This window comes from Akebia trifoliata, chromosome 16 (assembly GCF_017979445.1).
Source record: "Akebia trifoliata isolate Shusen 1 chromosome 16, ASM1797944v1, whole genome shotgun sequence".
Classification (NCBI taxonomy): Eukaryota; Viridiplantae; Streptophyta; class Magnoliopsida; order Ranunculales; family Lardizabalaceae; genus Akebia; species Akebia trifoliata.
The window spans coordinates 31,725,560-31,752,465 of NC_141390.1; the positions used below are offsets into that span (position 1 = coordinate 31,725,560).

At 35.5% G+C, this 26,906-nt stretch overlaps 4 protein-coding genes across 5 annotated transcripts; 2 read left to right on the forward strand and 2 right to left on the reverse strand.

The window, feature by feature from the left end:
• Positions 1-60: 60 nt before the first annotated feature.
• On the reverse strand, positions 61-3,685 carry LOC147383607 (protein RADIALIS-like 4). Of its 2 annotated transcripts, XM_086428011.1 has the most exons (4): positions 3,299-3,685; positions 3,159-3,203; positions 2,503-2,818; positions 61-316 (listed from the first exon to the last, which is right to left on the reverse strand). In XM_086428011.1, exons 3-4 carry the CDS (start codon positions 2,784-2,786, stop codon positions 289-291), a joined length of 312 nt encoding a protein of 103 aa, XP_086284137.1. In that variant the 5' UTR covers positions 2,787-2,818; positions 3,159-3,203; positions 3,299-3,685; the 3' UTR covers positions 61-288. The 2 variants fall into 2 exon arrangements, with proteins under 2 accessions (XP_086284137.1, XP_086284136.1); XM_086428010.1 differs by lacking the exon at positions 3,159-3,203 and having other exon boundaries at positions 3,299-3,681.
• A 1,820-nt stretch (positions 3,686-5,505) lies between these two features.
• On the reverse strand, positions 5,506-11,217 carry CRSH (Ca2+-activated RelA/spot-like protein). Its single transcript, XM_086428009.1, has 4 exons — positions 10,775-11,217; positions 7,854-8,786; positions 6,280-6,564; positions 5,506-5,882 (listed from the first exon to the last, which is right to left on the reverse strand). Exons 1-4 carry the CDS (start codon positions 11,174-11,176, stop codon positions 5,745-5,747), a joined length of 1,758 nt encoding a protein of 585 aa, XP_086284135.1. The 5' UTR covers positions 11,177-11,217; the 3' UTR covers positions 5,506-5,744.
• Positions 11,218-15,763: 4,546 nt separating this feature from the next.
• RPL3P (ribosomal protein L3 plastid) lies at positions 15,764-21,836 on the forward strand. The gene is made up of 5 exons (XM_086429403.1): positions 15,764-16,259; positions 16,588-16,797; positions 18,028-18,132; positions 20,022-20,135; positions 21,304-21,836. The coding sequence occupies exons 1-5, from the start codon at positions 15,921-15,923 to the stop codon at positions 21,475-21,477; spliced, it is 942 nt and encodes a 313-aa protein (XP_086285529.1). The 5' UTR covers positions 15,764-15,920; the 3' UTR covers positions 21,478-21,836.
• Positions 21,837-23,310: 1,474 nt separating this feature from the next.
• Positions 23,311-26,851, forward strand: LOC147383610 (uncharacterized). The gene is made up of 3 exons (XM_086429402.1): positions 23,311-24,577; positions 24,696-24,765; positions 26,319-26,851. Exons 1-2 carry the CDS (start codon positions 23,581-23,583, stop codon positions 24,758-24,760), a joined length of 1,062 nt encoding a protein of 353 aa, XP_086285528.1. The 5' UTR covers positions 23,311-23,580; the 3' UTR covers positions 24,761-24,765; positions 26,319-26,851.
• Positions 26,852-26,906: the final 55 nt, after the last annotated feature.

Genomic DNA, 26,906 nt, shown 5'->3' on the forward strand with positions numbered 1-26,906 from the left:
TGAAGGCTATGTTTGATCATTTGATACAAACCATCTGATTTATGAGGCCTACCAATCAAATTGGTTAACTTTAATATGATCACTAGGACTTGTAAAGTTCAAAATGCAGAAGCTCCAAACCCTTTGAAGCTGCTTTACATCCATGAAAATCATCTATAAATGTTTATAGTGAAGAAAACGTATCGATTTTCTCGATAATGTACTAAATAAATAAATAAATAAAACCTGTACATTATTCTTATTTATGATCAGCATTGCAGACACAAGCACTTTTTCCCCTAACGACGATCAATTTATGTTGAGCTGAACAAGCATCCTGCATGCATGAAGAGTTCAAAGAATAGATCAAAATTACAAAATAACGGAAGAATTTCAATCAGTTATCGCTTTCTGAAAGCAACTTAATAGATTGTTTCATCATTTTATGAGGATTTGGTTTTACATTTTGAAGGGTAATGTTGCTTGTCCTACTAAGTCACTAATATCTACATTACTTGTATCTATTGAGGCTCATCTCGACATATTCGTGGTTAATCTTATGGTGGGGACTTCTTCATTTCGAAAGTACTTCAGTCTTTGTTGGTTTGAGCACTTTGTTTAGAGCCAAGGGTGAAAATGTTTCATAGTGGTTACATGGATTCAAATGTGAAGTAATGTTAACCAACCAACTACTCCAAAAGACCGATTTGATGGGGAAGCCGCAACTATGAATATAAGAGGGTGACAGGTCAAACTGGGGTGCAATATGTGAGCACATGACACCCGGGAGTGGAGGTGGATAATACAAAACTCAACATATCTGTCACACTCAAAGGATGGTAGCCTAATAATATCAAGTTATCATTTAGTAAACTTCAGTCACAATAAAATATTTGAGACTACTTGTAAGTTTTAACCACCAATTCAAGTGTTGCCTTAATTTCTGCTATCCCATCTCATCAAAACATGGAAGCTGATGCACACAAAAAATAAGCTATTTAGCCTTTATTATACAGAGGTCGAGCCAATGGAATGTCTCCTTTGGGCTGAGACTTGGTTAACAAGAGCAGTGTGCCTGAAGAACACCAGTGTCGAGTAAGTACCTCTTACCGTAGATTTTTTTTCTTCTTCAAATAAAATTGCTAAATCTGAAATAAACTTATTCTCCTATATCCTTCATTTTTTGTTTAGGGTTTTTTGTCGAGTTGCAAGTGTTTATGAGTTGTTTTCTATATCTGAGTAAAGGGTTCTATTTGGGGATAAACCATATCTTTTCCATACAAAAAGGAATCCATTTTGATAACAACGAATTAATTGTACTGTTCACTTTGGAGACATTTGATCAATTGGAATACGGAATATAGTCATGAAATATTGAAGTAAAACCTGTTAATACGTTTAATTTATTTTCTAAGAGCTCTTATGGCAACAGAAACATGTACCACAAACGAGCTTGAGACCCAAGGAACAATAAAATGGGGAGGAATTTGTCTGGCATATACTCATATTAAGAAAATAAAGGTGCACAGAATCACCAAACCTAAGAGAATTACAGAATATAGAGAGCGAGAAATATAGAGAAATTCAATTGAGATGGGTTTGTTCATGTGAAACGTTACAGCCCCAATTAGAAGAAAATTGCAAGCTGAAAGTTCTAAAAAAAATAGAAAAAGACCAAGAAGAATGTGGATAGAGGTAGTGAGTGTTGAGTGTGGTGTTATCCGCCTCCGCTCATGAGTGTCATGTGCTCATGTATCGTGCCCCAGTTCGACCCATTACCCTCTTATATTCATAGTTACGCCTTCCCCATCAGATCAGTCTTTTGGGGTAAATGGTTTGTCAACATGGTATCAGAACACTAGATTCGTATAGGTCACGGGTTCGAGTGGGTGAAGGGGAGTGTTGTGTTATCCGCCTCTGCTTTCGGGTGTCACGTACTCACGTATCGTGCCCCAATTCAACCCATGACCCTCTTATATTCATATTTGCGCATTCCCAATCAGATTGGTCTTTTGGGGTAAATGGTTTGTCAACAGTAAGAACAAATATGAACACAGTTGAATTAACATAAGACGGGCTTTAGAAAGAATAGAACGGAGGGAACAGGATTTGTTCAGCCAACCCTACTTTTCTAGGAAAAGGCTTTGATGATGATCATGATATAGGAAGATAAATAGAAAACCAAGTAGGAAGAAAATTACATTAGAGACAAAACAGAGTAATACAAATAAATGTACAAAGGAGAGGATAAATATTAATGGAAAATAATTCCACCATCACAGATATTGAACCAAAATCAATTGAACTTCATTGGCACTTTTGACAATAAAATCATCAGGACTAGAGTAGAATACCAATTGAGACAATAAATTAAAAACATATGATGGCCTAATTGCATCAAAATCCAATAAGAAAATTGACTAAATCCACAATCACAAAGAGAACTAAACAAATTAACAAAATAAACACATAGAACATCATTGAAAATCAAATTATTTGCAAGATTTATGGAAAGTGACGTACTTCTGATCTTCGTCGGTCCAAAACACTGACTGGGTGCAATCAACCGGTAGACACCGCTGAGCTTCTCCAATTCTATGATCAAGTTTACCCGATTCGATAGATTGCAAATCCTCCAAAAGTACCCCATAGTGTTTCTTCACCTCCTCTGCACTTTTTCCACCAACCATGGATGCAACCACTTCCCACCGATCTGGGTTGTCTTCATCGACAACAGCCAATGCTAATTCAAACAACTTGTTCTCTTCCCAACTCCAACCGGAAAACAAGTTCGAAAATTCATCCATTTCGCTGCTCCGGTCTCGATTCCCTAATTCTCCTAGTATATAAAAAATTAAAAAAAGACCCAATACTCACATTCTAGTATTCATCGACGAAGAATTATTTCAGAATCTTCTTAGAGACCTTATTAATTTTCTATACCGAATTAGGCTTGTGTGCTTGGTCAGATTTCAGTAACAAATAAATAATAAATTCTTTCTAGAAAAACTTTTTTTTTTTAAATTTCCTTTTCACTAACTACCACCCCTCACTCCTTACTATAAGTCTACACAATAAGAAAACAAGATGAAAGATACCATGAAATAAAAAAATCAGATAAGAATTCACCCTTTAGGCCATAAGAAAAATAAATAACAAAAAACAAACATACCCAATACCTCATTCATCATTACTTCCAAGACCCAGAATCTCATTTTCCATTTCTTGCAAAGATTCCAAATTTCTTAGATCCAAAACTACAACATGACAAAAAAAAATGCAAGACAAGCATGATTTACAGAATAATGGAAGAACTCACCTGAAAATTTCCTCAAACCCACCAAACTTTCATTCTGTCTTGCAAAGAGGGAAAGAGAGAGAGAGAGAGAGTTGGGCGGTTCTACCAGCTTTTTTAATGGTTTCAAGAAATAAAAAATGGGTCGTTTTCAAAGACTTTTAAATTAAATGGGTAGAAAGACTTTGCTGTAAAAGAATGGCATGTTGTGAGACAGAGAGTAAGAGAGAGAGAAGATTGGGGAAAAAATGTTCTCTTTCTCAATTTTCCATAATTGGATTTGTCATGAAGTGAAAGAAGTTATCTTTCCACCAGTTTTTTTCTAAGATCCTACAGGTCAGGTAGCTTTGTTAGATAGGTTTATCTGTCCCCTTCAATCCGGACAGTTTTGGTCCCAGTGGATTTGCACCAGATCCTTGGGCTTTGCTTATAGCCTTATATATTGTGTGAAGAAATATATATGTATAAATTTTTGAAAAAAAAAAAAAAAAAACAAGAGAGAGAGCTGCTATTGCCACACCAACTTCTACTAATGCCATGCCAATTCTTATGCGAATCACCAAAGAATTGCAAACAGTAAGTGTGGCAATAGTAACTCTTAAATCTAAAACAGCTAAGAATTGAACACAGTTGGTGTAGCGTTAGTAAAAGTTGGTGTGACAATAGTAGCTAAAAAAACAATGAGTGAAATAACAGTTGTTATGAAATGAAAGTAATAGATTACCTTATTTTTATGACTGATATACCCCTTAACATTTTTTCTAATTGCCTTGATTATTGGGGTAGAACTCTTGAAAGAGTCAAAAGATGCAACCTTTTTCTACAACACATATCAGGTCCTCAACAAAATACTAGTCTAGTCACCTCCCTAGTAGGATTGGCTGAAATTAGGGCCTTTCCTTTCTTTAAGGATTTTATTGTTTATCTTATTAGGATTTAAGATACCCTTAGTTATGATTGCTGTTCTCTATGTTTATTACTTGTGGGGCTCTAAGATAAGGGATTTCTCCCTTATCTCAAAGAGTGGGAGTCCACAAACCTAATAGGATATTAAAGGAAGCAAGTTTCAAAAACTAAGAGTGATTCAAATTTTTTTTTTTTTTTTATTTGGGGGAAGGTAGTAGTAGTAGTAGTAGTTGAAGTGATAACTTCTAGAACTACCATGTAGACTTGTAGGGAAGGATTTCAAAAACTAAGAGTGATTCAAATTAATTTTTATTTTTATTTGGGGGAGGTAGTTGGAGTGATGACTTCAAGGACTACCATGTAGACTTGTAGAAGGGAGATAAGTTGTCTATCTTTTCTTTTGGGTCCATTAAGGCCTAAGCATTTTTATTTTTCTTCTAAATTTTATAGCCAAGTTTAAGCTTCAATCTTCAATATACATTTTTTTTTTACAGTCATGCTAGAGTGACTTCAAGATTATACCTCATATCGTACATCTTGACGTGAAAGTGGATAGGAATCATATATGCTTTTTCACTCGTATCTCGATGAAAGCATCTATGATTCTCATAAACTTTCACATCAGGATGTGCAATGTGAGGTACAAACTTGAGGTCACTTCAGCATTATTCATTTTTTTTTTATAATGACAGTTAATTTTGGGAGTTGCTCAACTTCTTATATTGTCTTTTTAGTGCAATTGGGCAATAATATAGTCAGGAGCTTCGGGGGAGAATATCCCATGAAGCAACTTGTCCATATTCAACCCTATAACCAATTTAAAAGGATTTTAGATTGGCAAGTTGGAAGAATCTCTTATTTTTTATTTCTATAAATTGATACCAAGCTATTGTTGATTCAATAAGTTTAAGAGTACTGTTGAATTTCATCACATAGATTAGAACATTTTTTGTAATTAAAATAATGTGGTATCTTAGATCAACCGGCGATACCAAGGTGACATCCATTGCCCACACATATTAGGTGACATTTTAGTTTTGGCTTCACCTTCGATACATCCCAGTAAAATGTGACGACAAAGGGGCATCAGCATCCTTCATGACTTGGAGACGATTTCTTTGTAAAGTACAGTTCTAATGAATTACATCCCGATTCCACCTGATGAATTTATCTTCTTGAGCTAATTGGATCCCTCAGGAGCCGAAATGGTAGAGTGGAAATCCTTTATGCTTGTAAGAGTCATACCATGTCTTTTTTCTTTATGGTAAGTAAATTAGTATCGAACCTGATCCAAAACCTTGACCATAAGACTGGCTCAGCCAAAAAATCAGAACAAACACATACACATACGATATATTGTTGAACTGTACAACTTACATGACTTATGTGTCATCGTCTGATGACAAACAAATTTTTGCTAAGTCCCTCAACTCAGCTCGAGATTTATCATACGGGAGATTTAACTAGATTCTGTACAAAAAGTAATTTACATGGCAACAAGGGTAATCTTGTATATCCATTTAAAGTGCGTACATACCGCTATTACCTTTAATCAGACACCAAACTATCTTAGAGCAAGCCTGTCACCGAGCTCTTTATGGTATACTTGGATCAATCCACTGCTGTCGGTCATTTGAAGTTTCTCACCCAACATTGTCCTGTATTCATTGTCCCTGTCCTCCAAATTACGCATTAATTCAACCTATAGAAATACAAAGAAACGTCATATTCCGAGTTTTTAATGATAGATAATGCAGTAGCCCCAGGGTTGCTATAGTATGTCAAGTCAAGGTTTGCTACCTTACAAGTGGTGTGGATGCACACTCAAGGCCACATATAATTGGTGGAACACCTCTTGTACTGAGTGACCCGACATGGGCCACAATATACATTTGAGGTTATGTACATTGTTTTTATCCAATGTATGACTAGAATGATGGGATTTCTACATCAGCCAAAAGACAAACTTGCGGAACGAGTCTGACCCCATTACACTGAATAATGGAACTATCCCAATTAGTTGGCAAGGTAAGATGGGGAATTATTTTCATTGTAAAGTTCCAAGATTATTTTCGTGGTAAAAAAATACTGAACGTTACCTGTTTTTGAAATAAATCAAATTCATCAGAGCTCAAAGAACCATCGCTGTTTGCATCGAGGAGCTGCATCATCTCCTGGGCATCCTCTCCTTCGGCTCCAAGCTCTTCCATCACTTCCATAAGCTCCTCGACGCTAATCCTTCCATCACCGTTCTTATCAAGAAGGCGGAATACTCGATCTCTCTGATCAATCTCGAGACCTTTATGACACGTAGAAGGGAGATCTCGAAGACGCAATGCTACGAATTCAGCTGCAGCCATCATAATCGCCTTGAGCCGTTTTGCCTGAGAATCAACAGATAATGAGAATCTATAGACATTTCCTTAAACTAGCATCTAAATCAAGAAGTGTTACAAAAGAAAAAGTGGACTACTGACTACGAGTTACGCGGCCTGCTTATTGGAGCAGTGACAGATTAACAAGGAAAAGTGGGGCACATGATCATCGAATAAGCATCCCCTTAAAATAAGAGAGCTGCTATTGGTACCCCAACTTTTACTTATTGCACCCAATTTCTTAAATTATTTATCAAATCGCAATTAAGGATTAAAACATACCATTCAAACATTACAAAGGTTTAGCTCAAATTAATGTCTCAACATAACAAAACATTATAACACTTGTTCAAACAATTTCAGTAGTTGTTGACAATTATAAATACGCTCATAAAATCTTAAACCCAAAAAATAAAAATCTAGAAAAAAGATATATATATATATATATATATGGGGACGGTTCAGCAGCCCTAAAGTTTGCCAAGTTTGGTGCCAACATTTTTCAAAATATGGGTTAGAAGCTTTGGAATGAGCTGATTTTTTTTGAGGATGATCTCTATGATGAGGAGATCATCCTCACCAAAATCAGCCTATTCCAAAATTTTTAACCCCATCAAAAGTGATTTACAAAAATTGGACGGTCCACGATTCGTCACTTGTAAACTAGGGTTAGAAGTTTCAAAATGAGCTGATTATTTGTGAGGATGATCTCTTCACCATAGAGATCATCCTCACAAAAAATCAGCCTATTCCAAAACTTCTAACCCCATCAAAAGTGTTACAAAAAATGTTTGGCACAAAACTTGGCAAACTTTAGGGCTGCCGAACCGCTCCCTATATATATATATATATATATATATATATATATAGAGAGAGAGAGAGAGAGAGAGAGAGAGAGAGAGATTCTATTGGCACCCAACTTTTATTTATTTTTAATTGGAGTGTAATAAGTAAAAGTTGGGGTGCCAATAGAAGCTCTCTAAAATAATTACCCAACTGAGAACTAAAAGGAAAAGATTAATCTGAAAGCCTTGAAAGAAGTGATAGGACCATTCATGGTTAAACCGAAAGGGGGTTTTCCACTTGCCCCCAAAACTCAATTGCCAAGGTTTCATTAAGTCGTAAATTATACGAGACTTGAGCAAACATATCAACCTTTACCAACAGAATTTCAAAATATTATTTGGCCAGGCCATATTATCTCTAGGCATTAAAAAAGATGACACCAGCGGTACATGGCAAGTCACACGAAAAGTAACAAAAACAAGATTCAACCGCATAATGGAGTGAGAACTCACCTCCTCCGGATCTGTAAGGCCCCCCTTATAGAAAGAATGGGATGCAGTTCCACCAGAGGCCAGCATGTCCATTTCGGTGGTACGTATTTGTATTTCCATTAGTGGTCTAGCCCTGTCATTATTGCTAACATCAACTGCCATATGTAGGCTCTTGTATCCATTCGCTTTGGGTCTGGCAATATAGTCTTTTGTCCGGTGCGGTATTTCTCTCCATAATGATTGGATCACTTCATGCGTCCTGTAACATGCTTTCTCACCAATCTCCAACACATTATCTCCGGATATAGGATTCAAGACGACCCGCAAAGCTAAGACATCATTTACTTCTTCCAGTTTGCGGCCATCCTTCAAAAGTTTCTTCATGGTGCTGAAACGACTTTTATAACGACCTTTTACTGAGATGTTATCTACCATGTCCCCTAATTCAGGATCTGTTTTCAAGGATTGAAGCAATTCCTCCTTGTAGATATCTATTAGAGGCTTACTTCCTGTTTCATGGCTTCTCAACCAAGTATCTACATAAAGGTAGGAATACGGAAACAAGTATCGGAAAGAGAGGTCCTCCAACTCCAGCGATAAGGTGCCAGAGCCAACAGCACGAGCCAGGGGAGCATATATCTTCATAACCTCAAGTGACAGCATTTGTTGTTGGTATCTGGGAAGGTAATCAAGATGTCTCATTGTATCAAGTTTAAGAGCAAGTTCTAGTGTTAGAGCTCTAATGTCGTAGTAAGTCAGGCAGTACTTTCTTAAAGCAGCAGCACCATCATCATCCAAAAGTTCTGCTTTTGAAGGAATTTCCTTAACCCGGAAACTTTCATGCAATAGATGAACAGTACCAGGGCCAATCTGATTTTTTATTTCATGAATGGAAATTGCACCAGCCTCCAGAACTTCTCTCAGCATGCCAGCTGAAATAACTTCTGCATCCATCTGTGAAGAACATTGCGGTAAGTCAATACCATCATCAAAGTCTTATGGTAAATGGTTTAAAAAAATGATCACATTTTGGTTTGCAGTTTCTCACTCATTGGAGCACTTTATTTTCTTCCTAAAAAATATTTTGGGGCAATTAGTAAGACAAATGTCCTTAAGCTGTTAAATGCTTTTTAGGGACTTTTAAAGAAAATCCAAGGTACTAAGAATTTGCTAACATCCAGGTCTTGGATGCTCGGTTGCCCCTCCACAAACTGCAAAAATTTTGCCAACTGTTTAGTCTCACCAAATCAACAGAAAATCATTGCAATTTTTTTCCTTTCCCCACCAATTCCCTCAATGAATGTGCAAAAAAAATTCCCGTTAAAAAAATCACTAAAAAAACACACGAAACTGGTAAAATTTTCCCCAATTTGCAAGCATACCACGCAGTGCAAGAGCATAGTTTAACTTTTGTCATTAAAAAAACTATTTCAAATCTTAAAAAGCAACAAAAACAAAAAACTGGAATAGATAAATAGAGAGGGAGCATCTACAAAGATTGCTTGCCCTATTAAACTTTTCTAGAGACAACTTGTTATTATATGAACTGAAGTCCCACACAAAAGCATTCCTGCTATGGAGGAAGAGATTCAAGCCCTCAAAAAGAATATAACTTGGTTACAATTTCATTACGTAAGAGTTAAGACTAAACAGACCAAACAGAAGCCTTGCCCACTCTTATCTGGGACAAAAATAATATAAAAAAATCACAGGGATAAGCTGGACTGTTAAATGAGTAGCAAGAGGGAGGGGAGATGAATTGGTCACATCGCTTGCTGCACCAACAGTAGGGATCAAACTGAAGAGTCCTGATCCAAGTACGGTCCTTGCATTTAGAAGTGAAAAAGTATGTAGTGTACTAACTCCAGCAGTCAGTGTTACAATTTTATGTATGACAAGATCAAGACCCATGACATCAGATGTCGACTATATGGTAAAACCAAAACAAGATGTAGGAAAAGTCTAGAGACAGCAAACTAACACCATTAAAGTTTTTATAAAGAGATTCATGGTCGAACCTGAAACTACTACTACAAGAATTAGCAATTCAGGGTATGCAAACCCAAATCGATGGTACAAGAAAGTTCCATAATTTGGTTTTTCATTTAAAAAATCATGCAAATATTTTAAAAAAAATCCATATTTAAAAGAATTTTTTAACATTTTGTGAATAGTATCTGTATAATGCACATATTCTAAACATATAGGAGTTAGGTTCCGTTGACTCAAGAAATTACACAAGATCTTGATCATGTGAACACAAAATCTAACAGTTGAAAGTTATCCTCGAGATAAATATCATTGTATCAGGATATGTATTGTTGAGATACACACAAAATCCAACAGTTAGATTTTGTGTTCACACGGTCAAGATCTTGTGTCATTTCTTAAGTCAACGGAACCCAACCCAATATATAATACATCATGTCCAAAAGTAAATGAGTTTTACCAAAACTTTCAAAGGTTTCGGGTGCTTAATACGATTTATAAAAATTAAGGAAAAAATGTGTATAATTCATGAACTTACTAACTGGACTGCCAAACAATAACACCTCAACAATATGCAATCCTATATCTATAGATATTCAAGAAGTTCAAGTTAAGGCCAGCATGAAAGCTGAAACTTTTTCAATTTGTAATCCTCTTTGATAAGGTTGAAAATACTCAGATGTATTATATATTTAGTATATGTGCACTATACAGATATGATTCACAAACTGTTCAAAAATTATATTTTTAAATATAGAAAAACAATTTATTTTTAAAACTTGCAGGATATTTTAAATTTGTAAACTTGTTTTTCATAAATCAAATTTAACAACTTTGTGGATAAAATCAGATCAAGTGTTAGGTCATTGTGAATCGATTTATTGGCCTCTGAATCCATTAACCTGATTCTACTAAACAAAGAAGAGAAATTAAACTAAATTGCAACCAAATACCTGAAGATCAGCGAGAACTAGAGCGATTGATAACGCCTTGGAGAGTGGAGAACGTCCATCGGGAGAGAAAGGCAAGGCCTGCAAGATTGGGATGGAGAGCTTCAGACACTTAAAGAGAAGACGAGACGAACTGGTCGAGAGAACATTCATCCTCTCCGTTAACTCGTTAAATGCCCCCACCAATTCAACCACCATTTTCCCTCCTGGTTGTTCAAGCTTCGTTGGAGTTTTCGCAGTCACACCAAGTCTTGAAATAGACAATCTGACTCCACTAATTGGCTTCCAGCGGAGATTTATCCGGAAAATTAGATTTGAAGGGAAATTTGGTTGTAGATTATGAGCTCTCGAAACCCTAGTTTTGGAAATCGGTTGCAGTAGGAAGCCATGGCCGTAGAGCTCCATACGAGTGTGTATGTGTGTCTGTGTGTGTGTGTGTGTGTGTGTGTTTTCTACTACAGACGAGTGTGTTCCGTTGGTTACTAAAATTCCACGTAAGCAACCTCAATATGAACGTGGTTTTCTAACTTGCGCCGGGGGTGTAACTGCGCCCGACACACAGCCAGGCCCACGCATAGTCACAAAGTCGGATTGCGGGTTTAAATGCGTTTTTTTTTTTTTTTAAATGAAAAAAAATTGAAGAATAAAATCGTGTTTTTTGTCGCAAATGAAAAGGTCGCATTTTTTAATCGTTTTAATCTTCAAAGATGCAACACGCATTTTTTTTTTTTCCTTCAAAAAAATCATCATTTTGTGTTACTATGGGCTCACACATCAAAACATTAACAAGCGTTATAGTTCAAATTATAGAACCCCATTCTCCATTCGGCTTATGCATTATCAAAATTAGATAAAGAAAATTGATTTTCAAAATCTAAAATCTCTTGTTTTTAAAAATTGATTTGAAAAAAAAATCACTCAATTACATATCTAAAAATTGAAAATGAGAGTAAAAATATTTGTCCTAGAGATTCAAGACAATATATCTTTTAGAAATAAAATCAAAGATCTCTTCTTCTTTTTTTTTTGAAGAAATTAAAAAAAATAAAAAGATATTTGAATCATTTTCTATTAGTTTTCCAGTGATTTTAGTTTAAGGGGCATGTTAGACTTATAATTCAAAAGATGTGGTCTAACAACTGTTTTTTATTCTCCATATTTTTCATTTTTTTATTATGAAAAAATCAGGTTGATAATCTGAATCAAACTGTACATCAGATTCTAGATTTCAGACATGAGCGTTCGACATTTTTAGTCCTTTAAAACGTTATTGGGGATCGAATTATTATTTTGTAACTCGCCTAATAATTACTTGCCACCCAACTAAAAATTATAAAATGATAGAGATAAAAAAATATATATATAAAATAAAATAAAAAAGAAATTGATTGAATTCCAAATCATCTTCCCACTTTTAGCATTTAGGGAAAATTTTAAATGAAAGAACATTTTTATGATATTAAAACAAAGATCAAAATTCATACATAACTAGCATTTGTTCGTGCCTATGGTGTAAGCATTATCTCTAGGGTTAAGGGGGGAGGGGGGGTAAAAAAAAAAGTTAAAGGGAGATTATTAAAAAATCTTTGGGTTAATAGGGTAAAAAGTTGGGGAGAGATTATTAAAAACGAGAGTGAAGGAGTATGAGCATCCTCTTTGGGGTTAGAAAGGTAAAAGAGAAAAGATAATAAAGTTAAAGAAGTATTATTGAAAATGGGGGGAAAGAGATAGTAAACTTGGAGGGGGGGGGAGATAATATTATTGAAAATAAGAGGGGGGGAAGAGAGAAAAATAATAAAATTTGAAGGGTGTAGATGAAAGGATCAATATAGTTCAATGGGCATTTATCCCCCATAAGAGAGTTCTACCGTTGTGTTTTATTATATAGATTACCAATATATACAAAGAAGTTGTTTTCTAAAAACGCTTCCAAACACTCATCGATTCAATTCCATAAAAGTTCTTCCACCGGAATTGGAAGAGTGACCAATAACAGCATTTCCAGAGAATGCATTACATCTCAAACGAGTTCAACGACAAACAAGTTTCCAATTCACAATGGTGGATTGAATACAAACTAGACTGTTTTGAATAATTTAATTTGGTTTGAGCTAAATTTACATACAATTACAAATCCATTAACACCCTAGCTGAGTGTGGACGCAAAAGAGTTGTTCAAATACACGAAACATCTAAAAAACTCAATTTGGCAACATTCTTTTGGGCTTAATGTACCATTAAGTGATCCTTTAATGGGCCCATAAACCAAAATCAGTTGAATTAGTGATACTTGCAATTATTTTAGGGTGTGTTTGGTTGTGCATGGGAAAATGGTGGAAAATTCATTTTTCATGTGTTTTATTGATTTTTCCATGGAAAATAGATTTACACCCTCAAATCAAAATCCTAATTATCATCACCCTCTTCTTATTCCCCACGACTGTCGCTATTGTTGTCACTATTGCCACTGTTGACCTCTCTCTCTCTCTCTCTCTTCTTCTTCTTCTTCTTCTTTATTTCTTCTTCTTCTATTCATTCTCTATCCCTCTCACCTCCCCATCTACCTCTTTGATATTTTTTCAAATGCAATCAAACACCAAATTGACATTCTCTTGACTCTCTAGAGTATTGAACATGTTCTTGTCAGTTGTTGCAACCACAATCCATAGTGCATGATATTGAAAAATGTTGGAATATGATGCTAGAAACCAATCAAGTTTATCTTCCTACATGTAGTCCCATTGAGTGATGGGTCAAACATTAATAGGCTCAAAAGAATGTCCCCGTGCTGGTGTATTAAATTTGGATCTTCCAATTATGAAGGAAACGTTTTTCAAGGAAAATATACTTAAATGATGAGAATTAAATATGACTGACATGGAAAGATACTCCAAAGTATTCCTTAAGGAAAGACATGTCCCCATGAGTTTAACTTTGAAGTAGGTATCCCGCATCAAAATTTCGGTGGAACCCTCTTCCAAACACTCACCTTTCTTTTCCATATCTAACATGAGAGGTGTAGAAGACATTTTAGGAATGAAGTTAAGCATTTTGCTGAGATTTTAAAGGTCATTGAAAAGGATATTCAAGCTAGATTTTTCAATATCTAAGAAACAAGTTGAGGATTCCCAGTTATCAAGAAGAAGCTTCTATTAACTTGGGAATCCTCAACTTGTTTCCCAGATATCGAAAAATCTAACTTGAATATCCTTTTCAATGACCTTTAAAATCTCAGCAAAATGCTTAACTTCATTCCTAAAATGTCTTCTACATTTATCAACATTAATAGAAGCCTCCTCTTGATAACAAGTTGGGCAGGTTGCCGTTGAATATACCTAACTTCATTTTAATCAATAAATTAATTTTATATCTTAAAAAAAAATACATCAAAAACAAAATTACTAGTAAATAAAATCACATACAACCTCTAAATCCAATATTGAGATTATATTTAGATAAATTATACTTAATCAAAGCCCACATTAATAATATCAAATTGTCCACAAGCCATAAGAGTAAGATGGAATAAAAAAAAAAAAAGTTAACAAAAACATTTATTTGTATATTAGTATATAGGCATCGGGTTCGGCTTGAGTTGAGTTGTTCGATCCCTCAACCTGAGCACAACCCAAATTGTGGTCAAGTCAAGATATTCTAAGCCAAGCTCAACTCGTTTTCTACATAACTCGGCTCAGACTTGCAATCGATCGATTTGAATTCAGGCTAGCTTGCCCAGGTTGCGACCTCAATAAGAGAAGATTGAGGTCAATGGGTGTGTCATCAATTTGAAAACATGGGGTATCTCAAATATTCATCAAAACGCGGAGGGGCACCCAAATAATTAAACTTGACTTGAGGGCTTGAGGCGTATTTGTGGACCACTTGAATTTACAACTAAACCATCATCATTTTGTAAAAGGACTTCTCTACTCATTTCTCCAAGTCCGCATTTGCTGTTAAGGGAAATCTGTGCTAAGCTATTAACTAAATCTGATAGTGCCACGTGGATCTAGAGATCCGTGAATATGAATAACTTACTAGTACTAGTATTTACTGTGATACTCACAAGTCTGACGTGGGATCCATAGATGTGTTTTCTCATGATATGAATAAAAACCATCTACGGTTATGTATGCATCTCCACGTTAGAATTGTGAGAATCACAGTTAATCCTGTGTCACCCAGCACGACTCTTTGTTTTTGGAAAATACTAGAATGACACTGGGTATTTATTGCGATTCTCACAAGTCCGGCGTGGGATGTGCACATAACCATAGATGTGTTTTCTCGCGATACGAGTAAAAACCATCTATGGTTATGTATGCATCTCCATGTCATAATTGTGAGAATCACAGTAAATCCTGTGTCACCCTAGCACAACTCTTTGTTTTTGGAAAATACTAGAATGACACAGGGTATTTACTGCAATTCTCACAAGTCTAACGTGGGATGTGCACATAACTATAGATGTGTTTTCTCGTGATACGAGTAAAAACAATCTACGATTATGTATGCATCTCCAAGTCAAAATTGTGAGAATCACAGTAAATCTTGTGTCACCCCAGCACAACTCTTTGTTTTTGAAAAATACTAGAATGACACAGGGTATTTATTTTGATTCTCACAAGTCTAATGTGGGATGTGTACATAACCATAGATATGTTTTCTCGTGATACGAGTAAAAATCATCTACGGTTATGTACGCATCTCCACGTCAGAATTGTGAGAATGATAGTAAATCCTGTGTCACCCCAGCACGACTCTTTGTTTTTTTTTTTTTAGAGGGGAGAGAAGAACATTTAAAATAGAAAATGGGCTTCAAAGTGGGTTGGGTAAAATGGGTTGAGCTGAATGGTTATAATAACAGATTAGTCGAGGGACTTAAATATTATTAAGTTATTCGTATCTCTAGATCCACTTGGCACTATCAGATTTAGTTAACAGCTTAGCACGGATTTCCCCAAACAGCAAATGCGGACTCCATTTCTTCTAAAACCCTACGCGGAAACCCTCTCCTTGGCCTCTCTCTCTCTCTAACTTTCCCTCTTCATGAAGCTCGCTATCTTACACATCTGCGCATTTTAACAAACACCACAATGCCATTAAAACCTCCATCGCTACAGCATCTCTAAACCTCCAAATACTAACTATGTCGTCGACATCAAGAGGCCTCACTTCTTGTCTCAGATTTCTCTCAATCGGTTCAAGAACAACAACTACACTAAACCAGTTTAGGAGATTCGGTTCCGAGTCTCTCATCATTGAAGAAGATTCTGAGATCAATGGTGATGGACCAAAGATCATCGAAGCCAAGACAAGAGTGATGACACCCAATTCGAAGAGGACTGGAGCAATCGCTCTTAAATGTGGGATGACTGCTCTTTGGGACAAATGGGGAGCTAGGGTTCCAATCACTGTTCTTTGGCTGGATGATAACATAGTCTCTCAGGTTAAAACGATTGAGAAAGAAGGAATCACAGCCCTACAGGTGCGTTTAAGGACTTATACATCTGATCCAATCATTGGCTTTTTCTGTTTCAATTGGAATCTCAAATGTGTGTTTCAGTTATTGTGTTAAATTTGAAGTTTTACAAGTAATTTTTGTTGGATTTTTCTATTTCGTTTGGAATTTCAAATGGGTATTTCAGTTTTTGTGTTAAAATTGTAGTTTTACAAGTAAAATTTTGTTGGATTTTTCTATTTTGATTGGAATTTCAAATGGGTATTTCAGTTCTTGTGTTAATTTTGTAGTTTCACAAGTACTTTTTTTCTTTTTTTGGATTTTTGAGAGGTGTTTCGGTTATGGTGTTAGTTAGGTTGGGTGTGGGCAGAAAAAGGAGAAACATTTAACGAAACCTGAAGTGGGTCATTTTAGAGCTCAAGGTGTTCCTATGAAGAGGAAATTGAGGGAGTTTCCTGTGACCGAGGACGCACTTCTTCCTGTTGGTACTCCCATTAATGTCCGTCATTTCGTTCCAGGCCAATACGTTGATGTTACAGGAATCACTCGGGGGAAAGGTTTTCAGGTAAACTAATTTCCTAGAGTCTTGTCCCTATTCTTACTATTATTAATGTTGCTAGTTATAGGATTGGTGCTTGATTTTATTTGTGACATTACATGATTATCTTACATAGTTCAATATAAGTGCATCCAAAAGCAACCACTTGGGATCTTAATAAATTAGGATTGAATGTTGGAATATAGATTCTCACATGTTGAGGCATTATCTTGTCAATTTCAGTAAATTATACATACTGTAAGCCAACCATTTGTGAGTGAGTACTTGGAATGATTAGCTTTTCTAATGACCTATCCCCTTTTGGGAATGTAATGGAATGAATTGGTTCAGTTTGCTGTCTACTATTATCAGACACTATGTTTGCAAGGTATCGAGTTAGACATCCTGGACTTGTGGCTACAGGTATTGAGATTGCCTAGTAATTGTGTTGTCCAATTCATAAAATATAGGGATCATGGTTTAAAGACTTGGGTGATCCCCTATCTTGAAATTCTCTTGGCTTGGGGAAAAAAATGCCATTGTGACTCTTAATCGGCCTTGGCATGCTTTTAACTTTCACTATCTCATTTTGCGGTCTGATGCAGCCTTAACTCAGTCTGACCCACACTCAAATCATCCTTTTTGTCTCAACTTTATTTGGATTTGATTCAGGTCTGGATCAGCCTAGGCAACTCAGTCTTTGTACCAAACAACCTATCGAAAATAAATAAAAAAATCTTGGTACTAAACAATCTAGACTTTGGGTCTGAGACTTAAAACTATGTCTAATGTCTTGCCAATGAGCGAAAAGCCTTTGTTGAGTTGAGCACAAGTTGAACTATCATTTTGGTCTATGGAATATGAACCAAGGAGGAAATATCAGTACTGTAAAAAGTTGTACCCACTGATATTTTTTTGGTAAGTATTTTGCCCATGGTAATAGATGTATCAGTTTTTGTGTCAAAACTATTTGGAATTTAATTGTTATTCTGTTATGCTCTTTAAAGTGTTTTCGTATGGGAGTGGTCTTTGACCTTTTCCAGGCCTTAAAAATTTAGTTAGGAACTGTTTCAAGTCACTTCAAGGATGGTGTGAATTCATAAATTAGGGCTTGAGTTTTGATTGCATGGAGGTTTGAAATTGGTGGAAGATTATATTGTATAAAATGATATTCATATTTTGGAAGCAAGAGGTTTGTTTCCTGGATGCAACTGTGGGTTTCCTTTTTTCTCAAATAATTTTTTTCTGTGTTAACAGGGTGGGATGAAAAGATGGGGATTTGATGGAATGCCCGCGTCTCATGGTGCATCAAAATCTCATCGAAGTATTGGTTCTACTGGTCAGAGGGATGCCCCTGGGAAGGTATGTGTTACTTCAAGTAGATAGGTAAAACATTTGCATATGGGTCTTGCATTTATTTCAGTGGAAAGTAAGTGGCATCTGATGTTTCATCAATTCCTTTAGAACATCTTTTTGTCCAAGAAAAGTTCACTGCTTTGTATTATTTGCATGATTCTTTGAGAAGCTCACAGGACTTCAGTTTTTGGTAATAAAGTTAAAGACTATAAACTACGGATGATAACTTTGGGAAACTGGTTTATGCAATGAAGTATGGACACATTTATTATTATTTTTTGATGGTTGGAATACACACACACGTGCATGTACATTATTAGATGTCAAAAGCTTGAAATATAATTTCCGTGCCAAACCACCCCCCTTATTTATGGATTCCGCATATGAATTTTTGGTCAAGACCAAGGCCAAGGCCTTGGATGAGGATAAACCCAAGATGATCAATAATTTATTTGATAAAATATTTAATTAGATGATTGGAATTCCTTCTTGTAAGAAATACAGAGAGAAATATAACTGTGTCTTAGCTCAGTAAAGTAGAAAAGAAAGAAAGTGATAGATTGATGTGGGTTTTTGGATAATCCCAAAGTTCTGGGATAATGCTTTGATGATGATGTTCAGGTTTTGATGTACTCTATTGTTTTCATCACTTGAATCATGTGGTTTTTGGCTTGTATATTCAGTTTTCTGTCAACTAAATTATTCTTTGAAGGGATTGTAGAAGAAAATATTTTTTTCCACTAGAGAAACAAGATGTGTTATGAGCTTGTAACAAAGTGGGGTTGTGTGTGTAGAATTGAGGTGTAATCTGTTTTTGCTTTTCTGTTGCTTTGTAGTTGCTCTTTGGGTTTTTTTTTTTTTTTTTTTCTTTTTTTGTGCATGGTCATCTTGACTGTGCTTCTTAATAAAGATCTTTAACTTAACAAAAAAAAATTCCGCTATTTTTTTTGTTTTCATCTGAAGAAATTCTTCGCAATATTGTGCAAATATTATTTAACAACCAGAAACCAGTAGACATGAATGGGATATGACACTGCAACTAATTATGATGTGTTTGGGGCTGGTGCAGTTGGGTGTGGTTGTGAGAGGCTGTGTGTATGCGCATATTCACTCTGACTATTATTGTATTGTTAGAGCTTACTCAAGATTCTCTCTAGTGTTTTCTGGCTGACTTGTATTTTTCTAGTAGTTAAAGGAATATATATATATATATATATATATATATGAACATACATAGTAGGAATATAAAAAAGGTTGCCATATCTCACCAATAATGTTGACTTTTGAGTCCACCTCTTTATTCAATTTTTTCACTTTCTATAATGATGAATTTTGTTAAAAACTAATTGTATAAGATTATGATATCCCACATAGAATTTCTTGGAGGATTTCTAAATCATCTATGCTGGAGTTCTTCCTTTATTTGAGGTGTTGGTTTGCATTTACTTTTGGGTCTATAACAATGGTTGCTGTTCTGAAGCTTGCAGAAGTAGACTTGCTCTTATAGTAACTCATAATAAATTGGTTGAATAGAACACTTGACTTGGACTCTGGGACATTGAAATGGAAGAAATCCATCCTTGGTATCAACATGAACTGACCAAGTTGGAACCCATCATTTTATGAGTTTCACCTAGGAAATTGTCTAGGCTAAAATGAATTGATCAAGTGACCCAAATGTCCATCTATCACAATTTTTTTTTTTTTTCGGGTTTAGGGAAATCTGGCAATTGGTTCAAAAGAGATACGGTGTTTAGGATTGTTTTATTCACACTTAAACTCATTCTTAGAGGCATTTTTAGTAATCTAATGTCCTGTGTGCTTCACATATGCCATGTAGTGATGATGGGCACCTATTAATGTGGTACTACGATCTGTATTGTTTGTTTAAACAGGTATTCAAAGGTAAGAAAATGCCTGGGCGCATGGGAGGGAAGCAAGCCACAGTTAAAAATGTATGGGTCTACAAAATAGACCCAGTGAGGAACTTAATGTGGGTGAGAGGCCAGGTATGTCTATTTCAATACTTTGATGAATACACGTTTAGACCACTATTCAATGGGTCCCACGATGCTATCTCCGTGTAAAAACCCTCATTGTTTGCTGAGCCTTACCCTTGTGTAGACGCATGTTTTGGACAGCAATTAATATGAGCAGTCCTGAAAGATATCTATAGATCAATGGTAGGATCACATTATAGGGACAATATCTTGCTCCCGGAGATCTCATAGGCTGAACTTTTAATTAATGATCCCAGTACTCTATACATGCCATCTGCATGGCAGGAGTTAGCTAGCACCTTTTCTTCCATTCCTGATTCCTGCATCGAGTATTCTTACTAGGTCTTTCCTATAAGAAGTAGAAAACATATGCCATATTAATAAGATGGGCAGCTCTGCACCATCTGCCATATAACCCATCCTAGAATGTCGAGTCCTCATGACTCTTAATTGATAAGTTCAGATACAGAAAAAATCCCACCATAAAGGTCAAGTATTATTTGGTTTTGTCAATAGAAAAATGGCAAAAATGAAAAAACAAAACCGTTGAAGTGTATGTCTCTATTGTAAATTTTATGTTATAATTTTTTAGAACAGTTTTTTAATTTTTTTATTTATCACAATAGTTTGGAGTAATTCATGTGTGTTATGCATGCGACTAATATACAAATCATTTGGCCAAGTCCATATATATTTGGATCATTTCGAATCTTTGAATTGGATTGTTTTATTGTGTTGTATCAAAATATTGAAAATTCCCATAAATGTGCAAATCATTCACGACTTTGTCTACCAGGCTAGTGACAATAGAGTCCCATAAATGTGCAAAATTTGAAGGAACCCTCCTCGTAACATGACACATGGCATTTTGAATTTATTTTACGTCCCTACATTCTGCCAAATTTGAAATACCTCCTTGGAAATGCCACATGTAATCCATGGAGAAGGTTCCTTCAAAATTTTGAAGTGGGCTGCCTGCTTCAAAATTTTGAAGTGGGCTGCCCGCTTCAAAGTTTTTGCCATGACAATATGTGCATAACTTCTTTGCATATTTAAGTCGTAAGGAAAAAAAGATTAAGGCTAGTTTACAAATCATCATATTATTCATATAATCTCTCTAATACTTTTCCCGGATTATTCTAATTCCTTTGGTACCTTTATCCTTTTATATTTACAGGTTCCGGGTGCTGAAGGAAACTTTGTGTTTATAAGGGATGCTTTTTACAAGAAACCCGATATTTCACTACTTCCTTTCCCAACCTATTTTACTCCATCAGAGGAGGAAACATCAGAACTAGAACCTTTGGTTGCTGATCTCGGCGAAATAGATCCATTCATGGCGGCAGATTAATCATCCAGTAAGTGCAAAATCCATACCAAAGTCGGTCGGTCTTTCATTTTTCTGCAGGACCGGCCGTTTTGCAATCTGATTCTTGGATTATAGACTGAATAGTGGGTTTTTTGTGATCTAAAAACTGGCTGAGGGGGTGAACTAGTACTATTCTTCCATTATACATGGCTAGGATGGTGCAGAGAGGCCGATTTTTGTAACTCTATTTGGTGTTCACTTGAGTTATGGTTTTAGAAACAAGTTAGCGAAATTTTCTGCAGGAGTTTTCCTTTAAATAAATATTTTTATTCATGTTGCCAACCCCTGTAATTGGGATTAAGTTTAGTTGATGGTGATTTGAATTTTGTCCCATCTTTTTTTATTTCAGCACTTGAATCTGTCTTTTTTTCTTGTTGTAGAATTACACGGATTTTTTTTTTTGTTCTTGATTTCCTTTGATCGTCAAAATTAGTGGTGTTGATGGATTGGTTTGGATCGTAATTGGAATCTATTTGCCAAGGAGATATATTAGATCGAGATCAGTCTTGTTGATTGGAATATTAGTTTGGCTCCATAGTTGAGAAATCTAAAAGAAGAATTTTTCCTTGAAATAAATGATAATAAATAATGGCAATGTGAATGTTTTCTTGGATCTTAGTCTGTGATGGTAAAGGAGTTGTTGGGCAATTGTGATTGATTGCAATGAAGTAATACAATAATTTTGTTTACTTGAAAGTTTTGAAAGGATGGTTTGTGCCTGTCTTTTGAATTATAATCTCAATTTGCAATTTCATAAGAAAATATTTTCAAAATTAAATATTAATATTTAGATATTTTTATTAGTTATATTTAAATTTCAAAATTCTAATTTCATTTTTGAAAACCCCAACCCAACCTTTACTAATATCTTTGGGTTAACAACTAGATGGATGGGTCAATGCTCAAAGCATATGAATTAAAAGAGTCGTGATAATATGACGCCCCCCTCTGACACATGCCCTAACAATAAAATTATAGATCATTTGTCTCGGGATACATAAGAAATTTTTTTATAGTTATGTGTACCTCGAGGCAAATGATCTATGGTTTTATGATAGGGTTGTAGGGGAGTGTTGTTAGAGGGGGTGTTAAAAAATCATTACACATTAAAAAAAGAGTCGTGATAATCTAATGCCCCCCTCTAACATAAGCTCCTATCACAGAACAATAGATCATTTGCCTTGGGATACACAAGAAAAAAATTTATAATTCTATGTATCTCAAGACAAATGATCTATAGTTCTGTGATTGGGGGAGTATGTCAAAGGGAGGTGTCAAAAAATCATTATTCTTAAAAAAATTCTGTTTGGGTGAGAGATGCAAATTGATATGTAATTTTAAACGATTATTATGTTAGTCGATATCATCATCATTCACAATCAGTGATGGATGATAGTAAGTGTTATTGTATTTGGGATAAAAATATAATAAGACGAACCTACTTACAAAAGAGGTTGACGATGAATTAATTCACGATATATTTGTTTGGGTATTTGAGTTTGAGATTTTGCACAATGTGTTAAATTAGACATACGATTCATATGTTTTATCTTCTTATCGTAAGTACATTATCAAAAAATTTCCACATCCTAGGTTAAAACCCCATTATTTATCACTAACCACTGACTAAGGGTGAAAACTGTGGTATTTCGATAATTTTATAGTAGTCTCTCATAGTATACTATAGTCAAAGGTTACTTCATCAGTTTTAAAACTCAAGAGGGCATCCCAAATATTCAGGAAAACTCAGAGGGGTTTATCTAAAATCACTCTGAAATTGAAAGCACGTGTAAACCAAACATGCCACCTCTCTCTCTCTCTCTTTCAAAATCGTGGCGAGCCAAGCCAAGCCAACTGGAAGAACTTCTTCACTCTCACAGAATCTAATCATCGATTGAGACGGAAGTCGAACTTTCCCCTAAACCCTAGAATCATGCGTTTGAGATCCTTATAATCTTCCCCGTAGACCCTTTTTTGCTCAAATTCGGATTCTTCAAGAATCCAAAAAACCCTAATTTCTAACGTTTTTCTAGGGTTTTTAGGGTTACAGATCAAGAGATAAGAGATTCCTTCAATGCTGCTGCAATGAAGCGAAACGTACCTTCGGAGTGCAATGGTTGCAACTTAGAAGAGCGATGGCTTCTACACAACGTACGTCATCGAGGAACCTATCATCGTCTCTGCACTTCGTGCGTCTTGAAATTCCATTCTGGGTTATTTTGCCCTAATTGTTTCGAGGTTTATGAGGGTTCTTCACTTCCTGTAAATCGCGTTCTTTGTTTGAGATGTCCATCGGTTTCTCACTTAGATTGTGTTAGTAAGGATGTCGCATCTACTTACGTTTGCCCTTGTTGTTTAAACCCTAATTTTGTGTTTTTTGATTCTGGCGCCTCGAATAAGAAGAGTGGAGATGGTGAATTGGTTGCAGATGGAAATCAAGGTGCCATTGATGCAAAGGTGGCGAAGGTTCTCTTTGCTGCTGCTCAGATTGCTTCGAATTCGATGAGTAAAGCTTCGGCGGTTGCTAGGGTTGAGGCAGAAAAGAGGGCAAAAGAAGCTGCTTTGGCAAGGAAGAGAGCAAAAGAAGCTTTGGAACAAGTTTCTTCTCTTGTGTCGAAAGAGAAGAAAGGGAAGGAAACAGAGGTAATTGGACGAGTTTCGAATTCTGCTTCTGTCATGGCAGCACAGAAACAGTTTCAAAATCAATTTGTTGGGGTTGATTTGAGAGAGAAAGAGGAGAGAGTAGTTGGATTCCAGGCACCGAGTGCCTTACAAGGATCAGTTAAGAATGGTGTGCCCATTGGAGATATGGATAGATTGAAAGGGTCTGCAACTCCTGTTATAGGGTCTCAACAACTTAAAAATGCTTCCATGGTGAATGAAAAGGGCAAGTCTAGCAATTTAACTCATCTTCACAAAAATGGTCTACAAGGGGAGGAGAAAAATGGGTTGTCTTTGGTTACTCCGGCTTCAACAATACTGCAGCATTCTCAAAATAGTCATGGTGGTGATGAAAGTGGAGGAAATTCGAAAGCTTTTGTAGAATCTGCGATGGATCCTCTTATAACCCATTTAAATCAAGGTGGGGCAGCTTAATTATTTTATTCTTTTATGTTTTATGTTGGTGTTAATCTTTGTAATTAAAGTATCAAAAGTTGTAATTTTTTTTTTTTTTAACTTATCAAATTTGGGAACTACAGGTGAATTGGTCTCCAAAACTAATGAAGGAGTTTTAGTCACGGGATCATCGAATATAGTGAACTAGCTTATGTAAGTTGTGTTTACTAGATCAAGTTGAATTTTCGTGTTGAATTCCATTTTATACTTAACTTCACCTAAGTTGTCTAGTGAACTTTGAGAATTTGTTGCTCATGTGATGTAACTATTCTGTGAATTTCTTACTTTACGCACAATTGTATATTTTTTATAGATATAAAAATTTATTAAAACAAAGGAAAAGGGAACAAAGGAGGTGACGAGACCTACATAATACAATAGAAAAGTAAAAGAACAAAAAGAAAACAACAGGAATAGCAAAGACCCACAATCCTACAAGCTTTCCTTGTTAGCTCCTACCTACACTTTGTTTGGATTGATAGAAGTGGAGAGAAGAGAAACCCCTTAAGAGAAGAGGAGAAGAGAAGATAAACTCAATTTCTCTCCACCATGTTTGGATTGACAGGAGAGAAATTGGGACAACTTTGGAATTTTAAAATATCTTAAAAGAGATCTAGGGGGGAAGAATTGGAGTTATAAAATATTTTAGAAGGGTTTCTCTTCATTTCGCTCCTCTTCTCTCCACTTTTGGAGAGAGAAAACTCTACCCTTTTTTCTCTTCTCTTCTCTTCTCTCCATTTCTCTCAATCCAAACACAGCATGCATAAGCTCTTCAAAAAATGAACCCTTAAACAGAAGATTTGTACCAATAAAAAATAAGGCCTAACCAAGTTAAATTTTCTATTGACTTAAGTTTCATCGTTATTAAATTGTGCATCTCTTCTCTAGGCCATGGCCATCTATTGGATCTTTTTGTATCCAATGACCATCCGATTTTATACTGAGCTAAATTATGCAATTGCATTGGAGGGCATGCATGTATTTTATATGAATCTTGATCGAGGACATTTTTTAAAATATTCTTTTGTATTATTATACTGCTAATTTCGTGTGGTTAATTTCCTGATATGTATATTCGGAATTTGGCTTTGCTGGAAATGATTAGTTTCTCAATTAGCTGTATATTTCTGTTATGTAATAATGCATGAAGCGGCTTTTGTTGAAACATCATTCCTATAATTACATTATCTTAATAAAGGTTTTTTTTTTTTTACCCTTCATTCAAAGTCAATGAAAGAATTATTGTTAAATTGTCTTGGATGGCTGTTATGTATATTTTGCATGCATGTATTTTATATGAATCTTGATCGAGGACATTTTTTAAAATATTCTTTTGTATTATTATACTGCTAATTTCGTGTGGTTAATTTCCTGATATGTATATTCGGAATTTGGCTTTGCTGGAAATGATTAGTTTCTCAATTAGCTGTATATTTCTGTTATGTAATAATGCATGAAGCGGCTTTTGTTGAAACATCATTCCTATAATTACATTATCTTAATAAAGGTTTTTTTTTTTTTACCCTTCATTCAAAGTCAATGAAAGAATTATTGTTAAATTGTCTTGGATGGCTGTTATGTATATTTTGTATCTACATTTTCTCTTATTAAAACTTTCTTCAATTGATAATGGAAAAAAAAGTAAAACTATGACAGAATAGCTGGAAAGCCCCTTATAGATATCTCTTTTGATTTGATTTTTGTAGGATTAATGGCTCTTGTGAGTTCTGACAAGTAGAAAGAAAGAATACTTGTCAGGATGGAGTCCAAGTGCTGTTGTCATATACTTTTGCTGCAGAGATGGCATCTATGTGTGCGGTGTTTTTGGAGATGGAAGATCCTCTACTGCTATCCATACCAGGAAATATCCGTCATATGGGCGTTCGGCCGAGACAGAAAGCATCCCTTGAAAGGCAGTGGTGGGGATAGGCGGAGGAAGAAGCTTATGCTGGGGTGGGTGTAGCCAAGGGAGGTAGTTCTAAGCACAAGTCCATGATGGTTTTGTATCAAATATGCTTCTTAAGGAGCCCTCTTAAATCCAAGAAATGTTTGGGCTAGACTTTGTACACACTATCGGTGCTGGATCATATCAAAACTCGTAACTGTGGGTATAAAAGATAGGTTATCAGAAGGTTTAGATCCTGTCACTATAGTATCCGATGGTGCAAAACTAAGATCAAAACTAAGATCGACTTCTTTTATCAATGGTACGCATTATTGTATGAATCTGATTCAAAAATGGGCAAAACTGCAAAATGCTTTAATGAGCCTTTGCTGCATAGCTTAGATGGGGT

Excerpts from the sequence above, each read along its gene's own strand:
- LOC147383607 (XM_086428011.1), bottom strand. The coding sequence starts at position 2,786 with ATGGATGAATTTTCGAACTTGTTTTCCGGTTGGAGTTGGGAAGAGAAC. Across the intron at positions 317-2,502 it reads TGGACCGACGAAGATCAGAA|GATGCTTGTTCAGCTCAACA; the intron begins GTACGTCACTTT and ends TCATGCATGCAG.
- CRSH (XM_086428009.1), bottom strand. The coding sequence starts at position 11,176 with ATGGAGCTCTACGGCCATGGCTTCCTACTGCAACCGATTTCCAAAACT. Across the intron at positions 8,787-10,774 it reads TAGTTCTCGCTGATCTTCAG|ATGGATGCAGAAGTTATTTC; the intron begins GTATTTGGTTGC and ends TGTTCTTCACAG. Across the intron at positions 6,565-7,853 it reads GCCTTACAGATCCGGAGGAG|GCAAAACGGCTCAAGGCGAT; the intron begins GTGAGTTCTCAC and ends GTTGATTCTCAG.
- RPL3P (XM_086429403.1), top strand. The coding sequence starts at position 15,921 with ATGTCGTCGACATCAAGAGGCCTCACTTCTTGTCTCAGATTTCTCTCA. Across the intron at positions 16,798-18,027 it reads CTCGGGGGAAAGGTTTTCAG|GGTGGGATGAAAAGATGGGG; the intron begins GTAAACTAATTT and ends CTGTGTTAACAG. Across the intron at positions 18,133-20,021 it reads AGAGGGATGCCCCTGGGAAG|GTATTCAAAGGTAAGAAAAT; the intron begins GTATGTGTTACT and ends TTGTTTAAACAG.
- LOC147383610 (XM_086429402.1), top strand. The coding sequence starts at position 23,581 with ATGAAGCGAAACGTACCTTCGGAGTGCAATGGTTGCAACTTAGAAGAG. Across the intron at positions 24,578-24,695 it reads TATAACCCATTTAAATCAAG|GTGAATTGGTCTCCAAAACT; the intron begins GTGGGGCAGCTT and ends TGGGAACTACAG.